This window comes from Hydra vulgaris, chromosome 07 (assembly GCF_038396675.1).
Source record: "Hydra vulgaris chromosome 07, alternate assembly HydraT2T_AEP".
Taxonomy (NCBI): domain Eukaryota; kingdom Metazoa; phylum Cnidaria; class Hydrozoa; order Anthoathecata; family Hydridae; genus Hydra; species Hydra vulgaris.
In genome coordinates, this window is record NC_088926.1 from 30,818,173 (window position 1) to 30,837,500 (window position 19,328).

Below are 19,328 nucleotides of genomic sequence, written 5' to 3' on the forward strand. Positions count from 1 at the left end.
TTAAATTTAAATAAAAATTAAAGAAACTTGTAAGAAACAGTTATTTTAAAAATTTTGAAAAGATTTTTCTTTATCATTTTTTTCGATCTCATGCTTTAGATAATTTGGTTCTAGTTAGTTATTGTTAGTATGATAAGTTCTATAGTTTAATATTTAATATAAATTTTTGAATATAATATAATATTTTTAGTATATAATTATAGAATATAATTTTTCGTAAATGATATAAGTTGTTATTGTTATTTTTGTTATTAATATTAGTTGTGGTTATTGCTATTGTTATTATTATAATTGTTTTTGTTATGATTACTTTCTTATCATTTTTTTTTTACTATCATTATTATCGTTGTTAGTTATAATTATTATTATTATTATTATTATTATTATGTTTATAGTTAAATAGTTTTTAATCTTATTTTTTAAGAGAGACCACCATTACCAAATAGACCAGTTTCAAGGGTATCAAACCAAATAGGTATTGATTTTTTATTACTTATATTCATTATGTATTGATACAACAACATCAAATTTTATAAAAAAACAATTTTAATCAGCTAACTCTTTATTTAAAGTTATTCTCTCGCATTTTTTTTTTTAGTTTTTATCTTTGAATCTTCTGTCTTTATATAACTTGCTTTTTTTTTGCTGAATCATCATATTTATTTTATATAACTAGCTACTTTTTTTGCTATATCATATTTGTTTTACATAACAAGCTATTTTTTTTGCTGTATCGTTATATTTGTTTTATATAACGAGCTACTTTTTTCGCTGTATCATCATAATAATTTTATATAACTAGCTAATTTTTTTTTTGTTGAATCATTATATTTTGAAAGTATACCAAAGAAAGTATCTTATCTTTTTTTTATAAGATTATAAGATGTATATTTGATCTAAAAAAATGACAATAAAATAACTTGCTTTATAAAAAAATAAACTTGGTAAAATCTCTTTAAGATTACATAAAATAATAAAGATTTAAGTTTAAAAAACATTTAAAACATATGGAGCAATGAGCTGTTATAAACCAGAATTTTCTCCTAATATGCTTTAATCACACATCCATAAAAACAATTTATTTGAATTCAGACTAGGTGAAACTATAGACTAATAATTGTTTTACCAAGTGTTTCAAAAATATATAAGAGATTAATAATCCGAAACATTCACAAATATAATTAGTCTGTATATAATAGACTAATTGAAAAATAGAAAATCTTTTTTCTTAAAAAAAAAAAAGAATTAATGTTGGTTTTTTTTAATGGGTTTATCTGATGCATTTAGTTTTGCATTTAAACACGAAGTAACCTTAACACATATTGATAGGGATATATGGAAATAACTGATCACTTAGATTGTTATTTTTAATTCTGCAAGATTTTGCAGTTTATGAAAATCTCCTATTTTATCTCAGAAATTATGTTTTAGAGACTTTTGGAAAATCTTTATTAACAAAGGTAAGTCTAACATTCCATCTCTAATACATGGGTCTGATCTTCTTACCTCTTATTTCTGAGTCTTATTTTCTTGCTCGATATAAAGTTTCATTTGTGGTTCCAGTTTTTGAAGACTCAAGAGAACAATTTGAGTCTTCTAACTATTTTCCAATCAGTTGTCTAGGTCTTATTAGTAAGTTATCTTTAAGTTTTTAATTAACAATTTTCTAATATCTCAAGTCTGCTAACTTACAAATTTGATCCTCTCATAAGTTTGCTTCATATGGTGTATCTGTGAAAGTTTTTTAGATTATTAAGTTAATTTTTTCTAACCGCAGTATTAAAGTTTTCCTTAAAGGCCAACTCTCTTATTCATTTCCAGTAACTTCAAGGGTACTGCAAGATTTTATTCATGGTTCTGTATTGTTTCTCAGCTACATTAAAGATATTTCTGACAATCTATGTATAAGTAAACCATTCTTCTATAAATTCTAATACAAAGGATCAACTTACCAAACAGTTTTTTAACTATCATTTTCTTAAAATATTCAACTGTTTAAATGAATTTAATATTAAATAATATCAAAAATAATTTTATATATTGAAAATAATATCATTGAATTTATAATAATTTTGTATCAATATTTTTGATATAATATTTTATCAATAATTTTAATAAAAACTAAAGTTAAACAATACTTATTTTTATTGGTGATATACTACATGCACATTAATCAGAATTGAAGACTTTTTTACCAAGAAGCGATATGGCATTAAAATTATGAAGTTTTTTGTGAATATCTTAATGAAAATTACATTTTGGCAAGTTTAAATAACTTTTTTAGGGTTTTGTTTAAACACAACATGCCCTGTCACTTAGTGATTTCCTCATATATACATTACACAATCCCATCTTTAAATGTTGTATATCAGTATTATGTGTACTGAATATTGCTGCAATCTTGTTTTTTATCTCTATTATCTATGATTTATATCTTCATAATTGAATATTAATACAATTTTTTATTTCATAAGTTTTAGCCTATAAATCAAAAATGTTTAGATTTAAAAGATACTTGGGTTTATGAAAAAATTTATGATAGTAAAGATATTGTTAAAAAAGAAGGATTTAAAAATCCATTTGAAACGCAAGAACGAGAAACAGAGCTTGATCCTAAGCGACTTCGGCTAGAACATGAGTTAGGTATTTAATTTTGATTTGTATTTTTACTTTTATAATTTTATTGTATATTTACCCAGGCAATATAGGCAAATACTAAAAAAATATATTTGAAAAGTGTTTAACAAAAAATATGTTATTATAAACTACTCCAAGAGAGCACACAAACATAAATATTAGGCAATCCACAGTGTAGAATAAATTTTTTGACCTACAGTTATGGTCTTTTTTTTTTAAAGTTGCAAGAATCTCAAAAACATAGTTTTGTTAATTTGAATGAAAAAATTACCAGTAAAGACATGTAAAAGTCATAAACTCGTTCTAAAATATCAAATAGTGTGTTCTGTCAAGTTTATGGTTAATAAAAAAGCATAAATCTGTTTTTTACTTAGATTTAGCTATGTCTTGTTTTCTATATTCACTTTAGTGATGTATGTTATATTATATTACACTATATTATTTACTTAATTTCTGTTTTTACTATATTGTTTTTTGTGCATCTCATATATCTGTTCCATCACATCCACATTTTGAATACTGTCATTATCAGCATCATCATATTACAATTTGTGAACTATACTGCATATGTATATTTTTAAATTTTTTGGTAATAGTATTTCAAAATAGTTAATCAAATTACTATGATTTCTTGTTCCTATTGCATTTTCTTCACCTGATGTTGTTAAGGCAGTCTGTAATTGTTTTCACTATAAGCTTTTGCTGCATATAATTTTTTAGTTCATATTGAACTGAAAAATCATATGCAGCAATCATATTGAACCAAAATAGTTTAGATGTTTACTTGATACTAATTTTTTCTTGGTTTACACATATCTATATTACACATATCTATATGCTGCTCAACTCAATGTAATATTTGTTTATTTTGGGCTCATGCAAAATGTGACATAATCGATATAGGTACAGTTTACTACAATTAAGTTGTTCGTTCATTGTGTAAACTATACTAAAAAATATTTCATTCACAGATGTACCAGATAATGAATTTAAATTGCTATTTTCTTTACCCGTTTGTTCATTTAAAATATTTTCTATTACCTTTACCCGTTTTTTCATTTAAAAAAAGTCTCCAATCAAATTAATAATTATGTTTTATCTTGTGTTAGATTCCAGTGAAGAAATTTCTTCTTAATTAGACATAGTTTGTAAATATTATGACAAAAGTGAATTATGTACACTTAACTTTAATAAAATAAACACTCTCTCCTTTTTTCATCTAAACATCATTACAAAAACATTTTGAGGATTTAAACATAATACTATCATTAATTAATTTTGATTTTTCCATTATTTATAAAACTGAAAGGTTTATAATAAATTTCCTCAATTCATTTGATTTTCATTAATAATTACAACATTGAGCACGGCCATGCATTAATATGTATAACAGAATAAATCAGAATAGCTCTACTGGTCATTTCGTTTGTGGTGTTTTTATTGATTTACAAAAAGCTTTCGATACCGTTGACCATAGTATTTTGATTTCTAAATTAAATATTTATGAAATTTGCGGTATTGTAAATGACTAGTTCCTATCTTATCTTTCAGATTGAAAACAATTTGTAAGTATTAATGGTTTTAATTCTAGTAATAAATCAGTTTTGTGTTGTGTTCCTCAAGATTCTGTTCTTGGTCCTTCTTTGTTTTTAATCTATGCTAACGACCTAACCAACTCTGTTCACTTTTCGTCAGTTGATCTGTTTGCTAATAATACAAATCTCTTGCACATCAACAAATTGTATCATTCTTTATATAAAATTGTAAATTTGGATCTAAAAAGTATAGTACACTGATTAAATGCTAACCTAATATGTCTTAACACTGAAAAAACTGAAATTTTTTGTTTTTTTATCTTTGAGAAAAAAACTTTTTCTTTAAAAATGTTGAAATCAAAATCAAAATTAATAATAAATGGCTATATCCTTCGAGAGTTATTAAATATCTTGGTTTGTTAATTGACTACAATCTTTCATGGAACTTTCACATTAATGAACTATGCAAGAAACTTGAGCTAATGGTGTGCTATTAATAATTTGTTATTATGTTGATAAAGGTACACTTAAGAATATTTACTATGCATTATTCTAATCTCATTTTTATTGTTGTCAAGTTAAGGGTCAGGTTGGAAGCTATTGTATTAAAAAGTTGATATCGTCTTAAAGTCAATCCATTAGGTTATTAAACTTCCAACCAATTAAATCATATACATCGAAGTCCTTCAGAAATCTTAACATTCCAACATTTCCAGCGCTATTAAAGTATGCAAATCTTTTTTTTTTTTATGATTTTAACAAAAATGTTCTATCTTCCATTACAAACTTGTTCACAAAAAGTAGACCAGTACTGTCCTCCTCTTCTAGAAATATATACAATGGAAAACTAAATATACCATCTTTTAAAACCCAGAAGTATAGTAAACATTCTACTGTTTATCAGTGTGTCTGTGAATGGAACAGGAGCTTGTATGAATTTTGAATGAGTCCAAAAAATTACATCCTAAAATTCCTTTTCTCCATCTTAAACAAAATTAATTTAAAAGAATTCTGAAAAACATTTTATTCTAACTTTTAGACATTATTTTTCTTTTCGTTATTACAACAATTATCATCAGTACTTTTTGTTTGTTAATTTTTTAATTTTTTAAAATTATTATAATTATCTGCAAATTATGATTTCTATACGTTTATTTTTAATCTATGTGCTATGTGATTTAATCTATGTGTTTACGGTCCATGTGTTTCAATGTGTCTTTGCTTATTATTACTTATATTATATTTAAAAATTGGTGTCACTACTTTAATCAGATTTCTATATTAGTAAAACCATCCTAATAAATCACTAACTTATTATTATAAATAGTTTTATATTTATAACTACCATTATAATATTTATTATTATTATTATTATTTTTTTTAATTGTAATTATTGTAAACATACTTATTATTTATTTTACTATAATTTGTATTAATTTTGTTATCTTATATTATTGTTATTATTATATATTATTGTTATTATTACTATTATTATTGTTATTATTATTTTAATTATTAATAATAATAACTTAAAAATAATTTAGGGAAAATTAATAGTTTCTTGTTGTTGTTGTTGTTGTTGTTGTTGTTGTTGTTGTTGTTGTTGTTGTTGTTGTTGTTGTTGTTGTTGTTGATACATTGTTTTTTTTACAAGACTATTGATGGTTATTGTTATATTGATGGTTATTGTTATATATTATATGGCTATTGTTACTCATCAGTTGTATTTTGTTGAGGTCAGGACTGTTCCCCGGCTAGTCCAAAACAACTATGCCAAGAGCATGAAGAAACACCATCACTGATTTTCAGTATGGCATGGAGCACCATCCTGTATAAATATTCCTCTCCCTTGCCCAAACCATTCCCTCATTTGTGGATAAAGTCGATCTTGGATGATGTTTCTGTATTGATCTTGTCTCATAGTGCCTTTGACAATATGAAACCGTCCTGTACCAAACACAGATATGCAACTCCGCACCATAACTTTGTCAGCATGTTTCACTTTTGAAACTGTACAGGCCAGTAAATCACGTTCAGTGCAACGTCTATGAACAAAGGGCACTCTTTTCAGCATAGTTTCGATCGACGAAATGTCCGAAAAGCAGACCTTAATAAACAAAACTAAAAAATTATTTAGCCATTTTGCTATTCAGTTTTTATTTAACCCTAACCAATAAATATTCATACTTAATATATGTACATGTTAAATTAGTAAAAAGTATAGTAAGAGTAATAAAATACATCAGGAAATGTGAAAACTTAATACTTACCCTAGACCAATCTTCAGCTTTCCAATCACGGTAATTCAAAGCCCATTCAATGTGTTTCTTCTTCATGGCATTATTCAGAAAAGGCTTCACAGTTGGTCTGTAGGCCAAGTATCCTTGTTCCATAAGCCTCCTCCTTGTTGTTCTACGATTTATGTTGACATCATAGAGTTGCCATTGCCTTGTCAGCTCAGCAGAGGATGATTTGCAACTCATCTTACATAAAGATATGAGTTGACAATTATCACAAGCCATCATCTTTTCCCATTGTATCAATTAACTTACAATTATTACTATAAAATTAATCTAATTACAATAATCTAAAGAAACAATAAAACTGTATCATACATTTACACAAATAAAGATTGCATACCACTAACATCATACCCTTCACTCATTAAACACATTTCGTACATACTTATATTTACAAAATTCATTAAATTTAACCATAAACGAGACTAGGTTTTTTCAAACCAAGACGAGACGGAGACGAGAAGTTAGTACTTCTCGTGAGACCGAGAATGAGACAAGACAAGAAATTTAACAATTTTTGAAAACAAATTTATTAAAATCCAAGTAAAAAAAAAAAAATGTTAACATGGTTTTGACAAATAGACACAAATGACATTTGTCAAATGTAAACAACTTTTTCAAATATTAATTCAGAATATTTCTTTTCAATATGAACAATATGTGTCAAGTTGAATTCCACTGGTAAACTAATGAAATTAAGTCGAAAGTGCACCATTTTATACAAAAAGTTTTAGTATTTAAAATCTAATTAAAAATATTTAATTTGATTTAAAAAAAAAATCTAATTAAAAAATCTAATTAAAAATTTAATTTGTTTTTGTCAAAAAACTATAATAGTTTTTAATAATTTTTAATAAATTATTAAAAATTATTATAAATTTAATAAAATTATAATAATTTTTAATTTGGAAAATAATATAATATTCAAGTCTCGTTCTACTTCTCGCGAGAATTTTCTATTTCTCGTTTCTCATGAGAAGTCCCATTTCTCACGAGAAATGAGAACGAGATGAGATCTTGCTCATGGTTAATGAAATTATATATAATATTCAAACCGTCACTAAGTAAACAAAACGCCACGTAAACAAACAAAATGGCGTGTTGCATAGATATTTATTTGAATTTCAAATCCTATACACTTGAATTTGTCATTTTTAAATATTTAATATATTTTAGGGGGCTATTTGGTCTATTTCAGCAAGTATATACTTGCTGAAATAGACAGAAATTGTACAAATTTCAAATATATTGTCCAGCACTGTGTGTATATATATATATATATATATATATATATATATATATATATATATATATATATATAGAGAGAGAGAGAGAGAGAGAGACAGAGAGAGAGAGAGAGAGAGAGAGAGAGAGAGAGAGAGAGAGAGAGAGAGAGAGAGAGAAATATATATATAAATATAAATATATAAATATATATATATATATATATGTATGTATACTTCATTAGTATATAAATGCGTCAGTGGGAGTAAACAATGGCTCAGGGAGTAAAAAACCTATCAAAAATAGAGTTGGCAGCCCAGGCCTGTTTTCTGCTCTTATAATTTTTTGTGCAGGCTATCAACATTTACATGAACTTGATATTTTAATAAAAATTTTCTTATAAAATCTTTTTAGTAAATTAAATTGTTTTTTATAAATGGTTATGTTTTAGTATTTATCTAGATGACAGTTATCAGTTATAAGTTTTTTTTTGTTTTTGATTCTTTAAGTTCTTATAGTTATAATACTACAGGTCATGGAAATTTTGGATCTGTTGTAAAAGGAGTTTACATGTTAAAGAACAACAAATCTATAGCTGTTGCTGTAAAAACTCTTAAAGAAGAAGACATTCCTGGCCAAAAGGTATGCATTAGGTATAGTTTAATGAGTTTAAAATTTTTCTATATGAGATTTAGGTTTACATATGTTAAGTGACGTTCTTTACCTTAGATAAAAGATATGTTAAATTTTAGGGTTTTTCAATGAAAGTATTTAATTTCGTATAATAATATAAAGTTTGATAAAAAAAGGTAGTTATTTCAATTTCAATGAAAACGTTTTTTCTAATGAGTTATGTTGTTGTCTTAATAAAATTTTGCTAATGAGTTATGTTGTTGAAGTTTTTTCTTTCTTTTTTTTTAAGTTACTGTTTTGTTGATGATTTATCCTCATTTGTTGCACCAATACTGACAACTTTCTCTTCATTTGTTGTTTTTGCTGATGAGTTATGTTCTTCAGTTTCTTGTGAGTTAGTTAAAGCACTAATAAACACATCCATACGGTATCATATCATACGGTATTTAAATTAACACTCAATTCACATTCAATTTGGCTGTTGTTGCTTTCACTAATCACTTATCACTTATACTTTTACTATTATACAACTGAGAAAAGATGTGAACTTTTTAGTATTTATTTAAGTCTGAAAGATGTTTTGCTTAAAAACCATCCCCAATCCATTGATACAAGGAAATGTCTTTATTTGTGCATGAGGAAAATAGCTTCTTGTTATTGTAGCAGATCCTCCCATGACAACATCAATGACATACAAGTCTGTGTATGCAACGATATTTGTATACATAAAAGTGTATTTTATATATATATATAAATATATATATATATATAAATATATATAAATATATATAAATATATATATATATATAAATATATATAAATATATATATATATATAAATATATATATATATATAAATATATATATATATATAAATATATATATATATATAAATATATATATATATAAATATATATATATATATAAATATATATATATATATATTTATATATATATATATATATTTATATATATTTATATATATATATATATATACTTATATATGTATATATATATATATTATATATATACATATACATATATAAGTTTTTTCCATATTTTGTTGACAAAAAGTAAAAATGCAAGACCATAATTTTTTTTTTATTAATTGATAGACTGCCTACCCCAACCAAACCCTCAGTCGATGTAGCAGCACTCCCTTGCGGGTCAGGCTAAAAGATAGTAGATGTAGCAGCACTCCGTTGCAAGTTACGACATTTTATTAAAAAAATTAAAAATAAAAACATTTAGTTAAAAAAAATAAAAATAAAAACATTGTTTATATTGTTAAAAACATTCAGAATGTTTTAAAAACATTCTGGACAATTTAATTTTCGTTTTTGTAGTTTTTTTAAAAAACAATTAATTAGTAATTAAATTAATGGTTTTAACTTTCTGACAACACGCAAATGTTGGACAAAGTCAAAAGTAATTAAAAGTGACGTATGTATTGGCGTAAGAATCATTTTTCTCCTTCCGTGCTTCCCAAATGCAATAATCTATATATATATATATATATATATATATATATATATATATATATATATATAATATATATATATATATATATATATATATATATATATATATATATATATATATATATATTATATACGATTTGGCATTGAGTTGACCAAATTTTGGGTCTCTTCTTTTGTTATATTATTCAATGCGCTCATGCAATTTTTCTATCCAAAATGTACCACCAATTTTCTATTGGATTCAAGTCCAGACTTTGAGATGACCATTCTAAAACATTGATGTTAATTATGTCAAAGTATATCTTTGTTTTTTAGCAGCATGTTTTGGGTTGTTATCTTGCTGGAGTATGAAATCGCTTACCATTCTCAATTTTTAAGTATATGGTTGCAAGTTGGCTTTGAGAATTTCATAATACATTGAAGCATCCATTTTGTCATCAATAAATGTAAATTTCCCCACTCTTTTTCAACTCATACTACCCCAAACCATCACATTTTCTCCTCCATGCATTACACTACCTTGCAAACAACTCAATTTATAAGCTTCTCCTTTTTATTCGCCACACTTTTTGCATTACATCCGATGAGACGAGATTATATTTTGTCTCATCTGACCACAAAATTTTTTTCCAATTTGATATCATTTTTAAGTAATTCAATGCAAATTCTAATCAATGTTTCATTTGTTTAGAAGTTAAAAAGGGTTTATTTCAAACCACTTCTACCTCTTTTAACTTATTTATAATAACATATATAATAAGTCTCATTTTTGCATAAGATGTCATAACATTTACATTCAGCGGTTGTAAAGTAGCTTTAGTTATAATTTACATTATTACTATTATTATATTGCATTAAATCTAACGGCTGTATTTTTGTAAAATCAATGAACTTGATATAATCTTCTTTTAATTATTTCATTTTCTATTTTGTTTACATATATTAAACTGTTTAAAACAACTAGAGTATTTAATTTTCTATAAATTTTTAACAGTAAAAAAAATTATTTAAAACTCTAACAAAGCAATCTATAAATTTGAAACAGTTGAAACATAAAAAACTATTAAAAATGATGAAAACATTATCATGATAAAATGTTAAAACTTAACATTTTCACGAAAACCCGCACAATCACAAACAAGAATGATAATTAAATTCTTATTAAGTAAGTTTTCTTATCTAAGTAACCTTATCAGGTTCCCATGATATTTCTATCTATTGTTTTTTCATTCAATGTATTTTTTAATAAAAGTTCACTTTTTTCATTCAATAAAATAAAGCGAAAGAAAAAAATGTGTCTAAATAATAGAATCTTTTACGATCTAATACATTTTTTGATTGCTAATAGAAAAAGTATTAGATCGTAATCGTAAATATTTTGATTGTTTTGTAATCATTTCACTAGTTTAATGCTTAGAATTTTTCAGATTTTTACTAACAAAAAATTATTTTTACTAAGCAAAAAATCATACGCCTTTACAAGTTATTATTTAATATTTTAATTTTAAGGGGTTACAATGCGCTAAATTAAAATTAAAAGTTGTCACAATTTTCTTCCTCGCTTTCACTTTCTTCCAAATCCGATATTGTAACTGTCGCTAGATCAATGTCTGTTTTTCCTGACTTTCTTTTTCTTTTTTCCAGATACAATGAAAATTTGCTGATAATCGTCTAACTTTATCATTATACCATTCGTCCATAGCAGTATCAGGTTCAAATTTGTCAATCTCAGGACCTTCTTCACTTATTCGAAGTAGAGATTCTAAGAGATCTCGTCTAAGACAACTTCTCCAGTCATTTTTTACGTGATTCATACATGAAAACATTTGTTCTACTTTCGCATTTGTAAAAGGACAAATTAAAAATAGTTCAAAAATATCAAAAATATTTTGGCATTCTTTGACCAAATTTGATTTGGAAAAAACAATTTCCCAAATTTTCAAATAATACTCATTTTGATTGTTACTTTTGATGGGAAACATGTATGCTTTTAAAATGATCCACTCATGAAGTATATTATTCAAATCACATCCTACACCAATTAAAAATTCAGAAAAATGTTTAACAACTTCACCAGCTTTATCGCTTTATAAATTTTTCCTTCCTTAAACAATCGGTCTTTTTCCTGCATTTGAACATTTTTGCTAATTGATTTTCTAAATCTTTTATTTTTTTTCTTTTACTTTATGCTCCGCTTTAAAAAAAAAAGTTATTGTTACAGAAGTCACTGCAGTTTTATACTGTGAAAGAACACTAAATATTTGTTACGGTGGCTCTTAAAATAACATTTTTGAAAAAAACCTGTTCCCACCCCTTTACTTTGTTCTATATAATACTAAAAAACTAGGTTTAAAATTTTTTTGAACAAAAAATTATTTTAGGGGTAGCTCAAGACCCTTAAAAATTTGACTGGTCCCTAAAATTTTGAAAATAAAAGTTCTTCTAAAGTATGTCAACCTGGTACTCAAAAGAAGCGAAATTATATAAAAACTTTAAAAATAATAATCAATTTACAAAAAAATAATTTTTTTCTTAAATAAATGCATAAAAACTATTGTTTTTAAGCTGAAAATAAAAAAAGTCATTATTTTCAAGTTTTAAAAAAATAGTTTTTTTAAACATGCTTTTTTTGTAAAGTGATTTCTGTTTTTAAAGTTTTTATATAATTTCGTTTCTTTTGAGTACTAGGTTGACATACTTTAGAAAAACTTTTATTTTCAAAATTTTAGGGACCAGTCAAATTTTTAAGGGTCTTGAGCTACCCCTAAAATAATTTTTTGTTCAAAAAAATTTTAAACCTAGTGTTTTAGTATTATATAGAACAAAGTAAAGGGGTAGGAACAGGTTTTTTTCAAAAATGTTGTTTTAAGAGCCACCCTAATATTCGCGAATAGAATATCAATCTTCTAAAATAAAAAAGAATTATCACGAAAAAAAGAAAGATCGCGAAAAAACAAATTTTAAGAAAAAACTAATCGCAAAAAGTAATTGCGATTCGCGATCGCAATACGCTTAATTCGAGCCCTGTATATATATCCTTTGATGTAGTGTATTAAAGTAATACAAAACTCTTGTTTGTTGAAAAGTGCAATATTTAGGAAATTTACTTGATTATATATAAATTTCAAAACAGAGCGGTTTATAATTAAAAACAAAAAAGAAAAAACTTTTATTATGGAATTTTAAGTTTCATGCCTAGAGGCAATCATCAGCCATATATTACAAAATTAAAAATTAAACGCTAAAATTACAGCTAGAATTACGTTGACATGAGTTTTAATGACTCCATGGAAACAAAATTTTAAAAGTTTCAAAAGTACAACGCTCAAAATAGCGGCCGGTCAACGATCAATGATCGCCTACATTTAGAAAAATTGACATTTTGATCTAAGATAAAATCTGGCCGATCAAATTTGATCAGTAGTAATTGCTCGTCAAACTTTAATAATAATTAATAGAAAATCATTTAAAATACAGAAAGTTTAAAATAATAAATCAACATCAAAATTATATTAAAATGAATTATATTTTAAATACAATTCATTTAAATTTAATAACAAAAAACTTATTTAAATTCTAAATTTCTAAATTAAAAAAAAAAAAGAGGCAAATTTTATTTTTATTTTAAATAAAATAAATACAACAAAACAAATGTTTGATTTATTTTTTAAATAAAATAATAAAAATGGCAAAAACAAAAATTAATTTATATTTTATTTTAAATGAACATCTTTAAATAAACTACTTTTAAAAAAAAAGCAAAGTTTTTAATTCTAAATAAAATAATTTATTTATATTCTAAATAAAATAATTAAAATAAATACAGCAAAAATAACATTAATTTAAGTTCTAAACAAAATAGTGTAAATAAAAACGGCAATGTTTTATTTGCACTTAAGATAAAACATTTAAAAAGAAATATGACAAAACATGCGTTTATATAAATTTTAAATAAACAAATTTAAAAAAAGAAGGCATAACAAACAATTTATTTTAATTCTAAATGAAATAATTAAAGTTAAAATGGCAATTTAATTATGTTAGGTAAATAAAAAATGCATTTTAAATTTTAGTAAAATTTAATAAAAAATTAATTTTCTGGAAAATGATTTGATCGTCTGGTTTTTAATTTTTTTATTTCAGCTGATCAATGTTGATCAGCAACCATTGAATAATTATTTCGAACCCTGAAAGTATAACGCCGCGTAAATGTGACGTAAACTAACCAGGATCAATCTTTGGTATCAAATGAGGAAATAAGGAATTTATTTTTGTGCCTACACTTCAAGATTATTTCACTCCTTGTATTAAGTAGGTTATCTCCTTTATACATCAAAATTTGAAAATTTTCGTTCAAACAGAGGTTGCAAACTCTTGATGCTAGGTTGTATGGTTTGAATTGTTTAACAATCTTCCATCTAACAAAAGGTGTAAAGTTTTTTTCTTTTAATTTCCATATTTCTTTATATTTGATCAGCAGTAATTGCTCGTCAAACTTTAATAATAATTAATAGAAAATAGATCTGTATCATTCTTATATCTAATTGCATTAAAGGATTTTAAGTGGTTTCATACTGAACTTTAAAAGATGTTTCCAAAATACACTTTTTCTTTGTATTCCGGATTGTTTGAATAAATGATTGCCTAATAAACAATGTTGTTGGAAAGTTAATGGTTGTTCATTGGATATTTGGATTTGTCAATGCAGTTGCATTTCATTTCATTAATTTTTGCCTCTTTATTTAAAGTGCTTTTATTGTGAGATTTGATAATGGATTTTATGTTAAGCATGCAGGAGTAACATATTTTGATTGTGTTTCTATTAAATATTTTAAGAAGTCTGTAGTTATCTGGTTTGCAGTATGGCTGAAAAAAACCATCGTTAAGGTTTAGCGTTAACTCAAGATAGTTAACTATTTTCATATTACATTTAATAGAAATTAGAAGATTGTTTTTTTTTTAAATTTGTACAAAATTTTTCTTTATCCTCTCCATTTCCTGACCACTTTTGTTCCTAAACATAGCTTATCCATCATCTTGATATTTATACTATTATAGTCAGTAGTTTGGCATTTTTGGGTATTTTTGCCTGGGTGAAGAAACAGAATAAAATCTTTAATTTCTTTACAAAAAAAGTCATTGGTTTTAAGGAGAAATTTGTTTTTAAATGCAACAAAATCTTCATTTTAGCAAATAGTTTTAAAAACTAGCAAATGGTGTTCTTAAACTCATTAAGGTAGGATTGCTAATAAAAATAATTTTAAACCTGAGTTTCAGGCTTCTTTTAACCAGATTTATCATATCCAGCATATCATAAGAATCTAGCTTGTTTATTATGTTGGTCTTAACTTCGGTTTTCAGTTTCTTATCAGCAAAAGCAAAAATTATTTGTTGTAGGGACAGATACGAAGTATGACGCCTGAGGCTCTGGTAAAGAACACTTCTTCGGGCTGCAAATTCTTTGAACTTGTTTACAGTTTGTAAATTTATGTTCTAAAAAGCAATATTGAATGCCATTGAATCATTTTCTTATTTATGAAAAGCATTAGGGCTTTTCAGAAAGAAGAATCCATGAAAAAATACAATATAGTTGATCACAACCTTCATATGGTTTAATATGTTGTTTCTAACTGTCCAGAATTAGCAGGGTGGTACATTTGAGTCGTCTGAATAACCAGTAAGAAGATACATTTAGCCATAAATCTTGCTTCATGAAAAGCTCTAGGCTGTTTAAATGAGAAGTTTAATAACTCAGCTCCTTTAAGGTGCGCCAATGGCAATTATATCCTAATTTTTAGATATTCCTTTTTTCCAATTGTATCTTTTCAAAATCAGAATAAAAATTCTGGATTTTCTCTGACATTTTTATTAGTTTTTCCTTTGCCCTGTGAGCATATTTATAAAATCTATTTTCCATGTTCACAAATTTGACCATATTCCTTCTCAGACAATGTCTCAAGAATTTTGTCTTCTCTCTTAGCCTTATCATCCCTATTTTTTTATCAATTTTTATTAAATCAAATATTTGTTTTAAAAATAGAGATCACTGCTCTTTTTTAAAAAAGTGTTCACCATCGTTTTGTAGCTGCCCTCTGGTAGAACTACTAATTTTAGCATCTTTAAAGTGTGGTATTTCTTGACTTTCTTTGTGATTCTGGCCTTGATAGTTTGCTTGGTCACAATGAAGACATTGTTTAACCCAGTCTCTTCCCATAAATTGATAAGTTTCCTCAAAGTACAGACACCAATAATTATCTGCTTGATGTTCTCTCTGCCCACTCCATCAGCAAACTTAAAGCATCTTAAATACATTTTTCCAGTAGTAACTGGACAACCAATTTTGTTGTTGATCTGCCTGGTGCTAAAAAATTTCAAAAGATACTTTTAAAAATTAACATTAAACATTGTAAGAAATGTAATATTTTCATTTGTTAATTACCAAATTACGTACTGCTTTTTTGAAGATTAAGCCTGTCATAGCTTCTGAGCATTTCTCCATTTGTAGGAAGCCTAATGCAGACAAAACTCTGTAAAAGAAACCCTAGCAAATGATAAAAATAAAAAAACTGATAAACAAGTTTTACACTCAAGTTCAAACCTGAGTTTTAGAAGAAATTCTTGGTTAAAAACAACTTTTAAAATTCTCTTCTAATTTAATGATATATTGACTTAATTTAAATTCACGCATCATTAATTTTTGTCAAACACCCATTAGTATTTTTTTGCTGATAGTCAGAGCAGTACTGTAACTTTTAGGGTCCCTGTGCTGTAACTTTTTGTGACCCTTAGAAAGATTTTTTTCAACTTACTTGAATTCATTTTTATTGGGTTTTATTTCTAAAAATAAGTTATACAAAGAAATTATAAATCAGTTTTCCTCGCCATTTTGCAGTTGCATTTTCTATCAACAATATTGTAAACCCTAAAAGTCTTACCTGTAACATTATAGATTGCAAATAATTTACAATTAATTTTGAATTAGTTTAAATTAGTTTTGAAAATGATCGTTCACAATAATTAACGATAATGGGTATTATTAAAATTATTCGATATACACGATACATACATTTGGATATAATTCTTCCAAATTCCTTTCTAAAATGAATTCCAAATTCTCTATAATGGCATAATTATCTTCTAAAATATATCTTAAAATAGAAAGTTCTATTTTGAATTCTTCCTCTTTAACATCATTTCCTAAGTGTTTGACCAGATTTGAACAATTAGTATTGAATTCATTTGTATTCATAGTTTTTAGCCTTTTATTATCGAAAAGAAAACCAAAAATTTGATTTAAAAAATTATATGATTCAAATCGTTCTTGCAATAAATCTTTTACTTTATCAACTATTTTATTAAAATAAGATTCTTTAAATTTATTTTTAGCCGTTTGAGTTAATGGTTATACTCTATCAGAAATGAGATCACCTATATCAATATCATCACAGCATTCAATTAAATCAATCATCGTCTATTATTTCAATTTCTTCATTCGGTATATCAATATCATAATATTTCTCATTTGCTTTATTTTTATGGTCTGCATAATAATAATAGTCAGCCAATCTCTTGAGATTACGTACTCTCCGTTTTGACTAAACTAGATTCTGGTGATTTATCAAGACAATCTTTGTTTCTATTTACGATTAGAGTATCACAAGAAGACCGTTCAGTGAAATGTGTTATAGCATCTATATCTACTAATACTTCTTGTACTTCTTTTATAATCTGTTCAAAATTGTTTATGAAATCATCAAAAGATAATAACAGTTCAATGTATGATATATTTTGCAACACTCTTGTGCCAGTTGTCAATCATGTGATTTAAAATGTGACTAATACAATAATACAACAAGTACATTTCCAAAATTTAAGTCTCCCTTAGAAAAAAGAGTCTTTCATTATATATATATATATGTGATATATATTATATATCATATATATCATATATATACATATATATATATATATATATATATATATATATATATATATATATATATATATATATATATATATATGTATATGTATATGTATATATATATATGTATATATATATATATATATATATATATATATATATATATGTATATGTATATGTATATATATATATACATATCATGTATATATATACATATCATGTATATATATATATATATATATATATATATATATATATATATATATATATATATATATATATATACATATCATGTATATATATATATATATATATATATATATATTAGTAGAAAATCACTTAACAAAAATTTTTTCTATTTAACACTGTGTTTCATCAACAAAGATTCATCAGAAATGGATGATCAAATTAATAAAACTTCAATTTATACCAAAAATTAAATTACAGGAAGTTGCAAATGTCTTAACTACTGTAAATTTTCACACATTTGTGGAATTTGCTGACACTATTATAAAAAGAATTCTTTAGAATATATATATATATATATATATATATATATATATATATATATATATATATATATATATATATATATATATATTTATATATATATATATATATATATATATATATATATATATATATATATATATATATATATATATATATGCATATCATGTGTATAAATGCGGTATGTGGTGTAGTGGTAGAGCGCTCGCTTCATAAGCGAGAGGTTCCGAGTTCAATCCCCACCACGGTAGTACCGCGCTCAACTTGTTTCTCCGCGCAGCGGCCTTGTTCGTCAAGGTTCGTGTTTCCAAGTTATAGAGTTGAGAGAGGGTTATGACCACAATTAAGTAGCCTCCTCATCTGTAGTGGCCTTCTGGGCCTTGGGGAGGTGAAATAACAAAAAAAATATATATATATATATATATATTTCATTTATATATATACAACCTCTGAATAAGGAAAAATGAGGTCTGCAATAATTTTAACCTCAATCTTTTTGAGGTCAGCATAAGGTCGGCGAAAGTTATTTGATACAAAGGTTTAACCATAAAACATAGAAACGAGGTTGGCAATTTTTTGCCAAATAATACTTTCAGGTCGGCATTGCCGAATGCCAACCCTAATTCCGAGGGTTGTATATATATATATATATATCATATATATATATATATATATATATACATATATATATATATATATATATATATATATATATATATATATATATATATATATATATATATATATATATATATATATAGATATATATATATATATACATATATATATATATATATATATATATATATATATATATATATATATATATATATATATATATATATATATATATATATATATATATATATATATATATATATATATATATTGAGGTCAGCATAAGGTCGGCGAAAGTTATTTGATACAAAGGTTTAACCATAAAACATAGAAACGAGGTTGGCAATTTTTTGCCAATTAATACTTTCAGGTCGGCATTGCCGAATGCCAACCCTAATTCCGAGGGTTGTATATATATATATATATATATATCATATATATATATATATATATATACATATATATATATA

At 24.9% G+C, this 19,328-nt stretch overlaps 1 protein-coding gene across 1 annotated transcript in view; it reads left to right on the forward strand.

Moving 5' to 3' along the window:
* The window catches only part of LOC100199662 (tyrosine-protein kinase SYK-like), a 47,591-nt gene that overhangs the window by 8,873 nt on the left and 19,390 nt on the right, over positions 1 to 19,328 (forward strand). Inside the window, 3 exon segments of the mRNA NM_001309782.1 lie at positions 425 to 475; positions 2,503 to 2,643; positions 8,229 to 8,338. Coding sequence (NP_001296711.1) covers positions 425 to 475; positions 2,503 to 2,643; positions 8,229 to 8,338 — 302 coding nt within the window.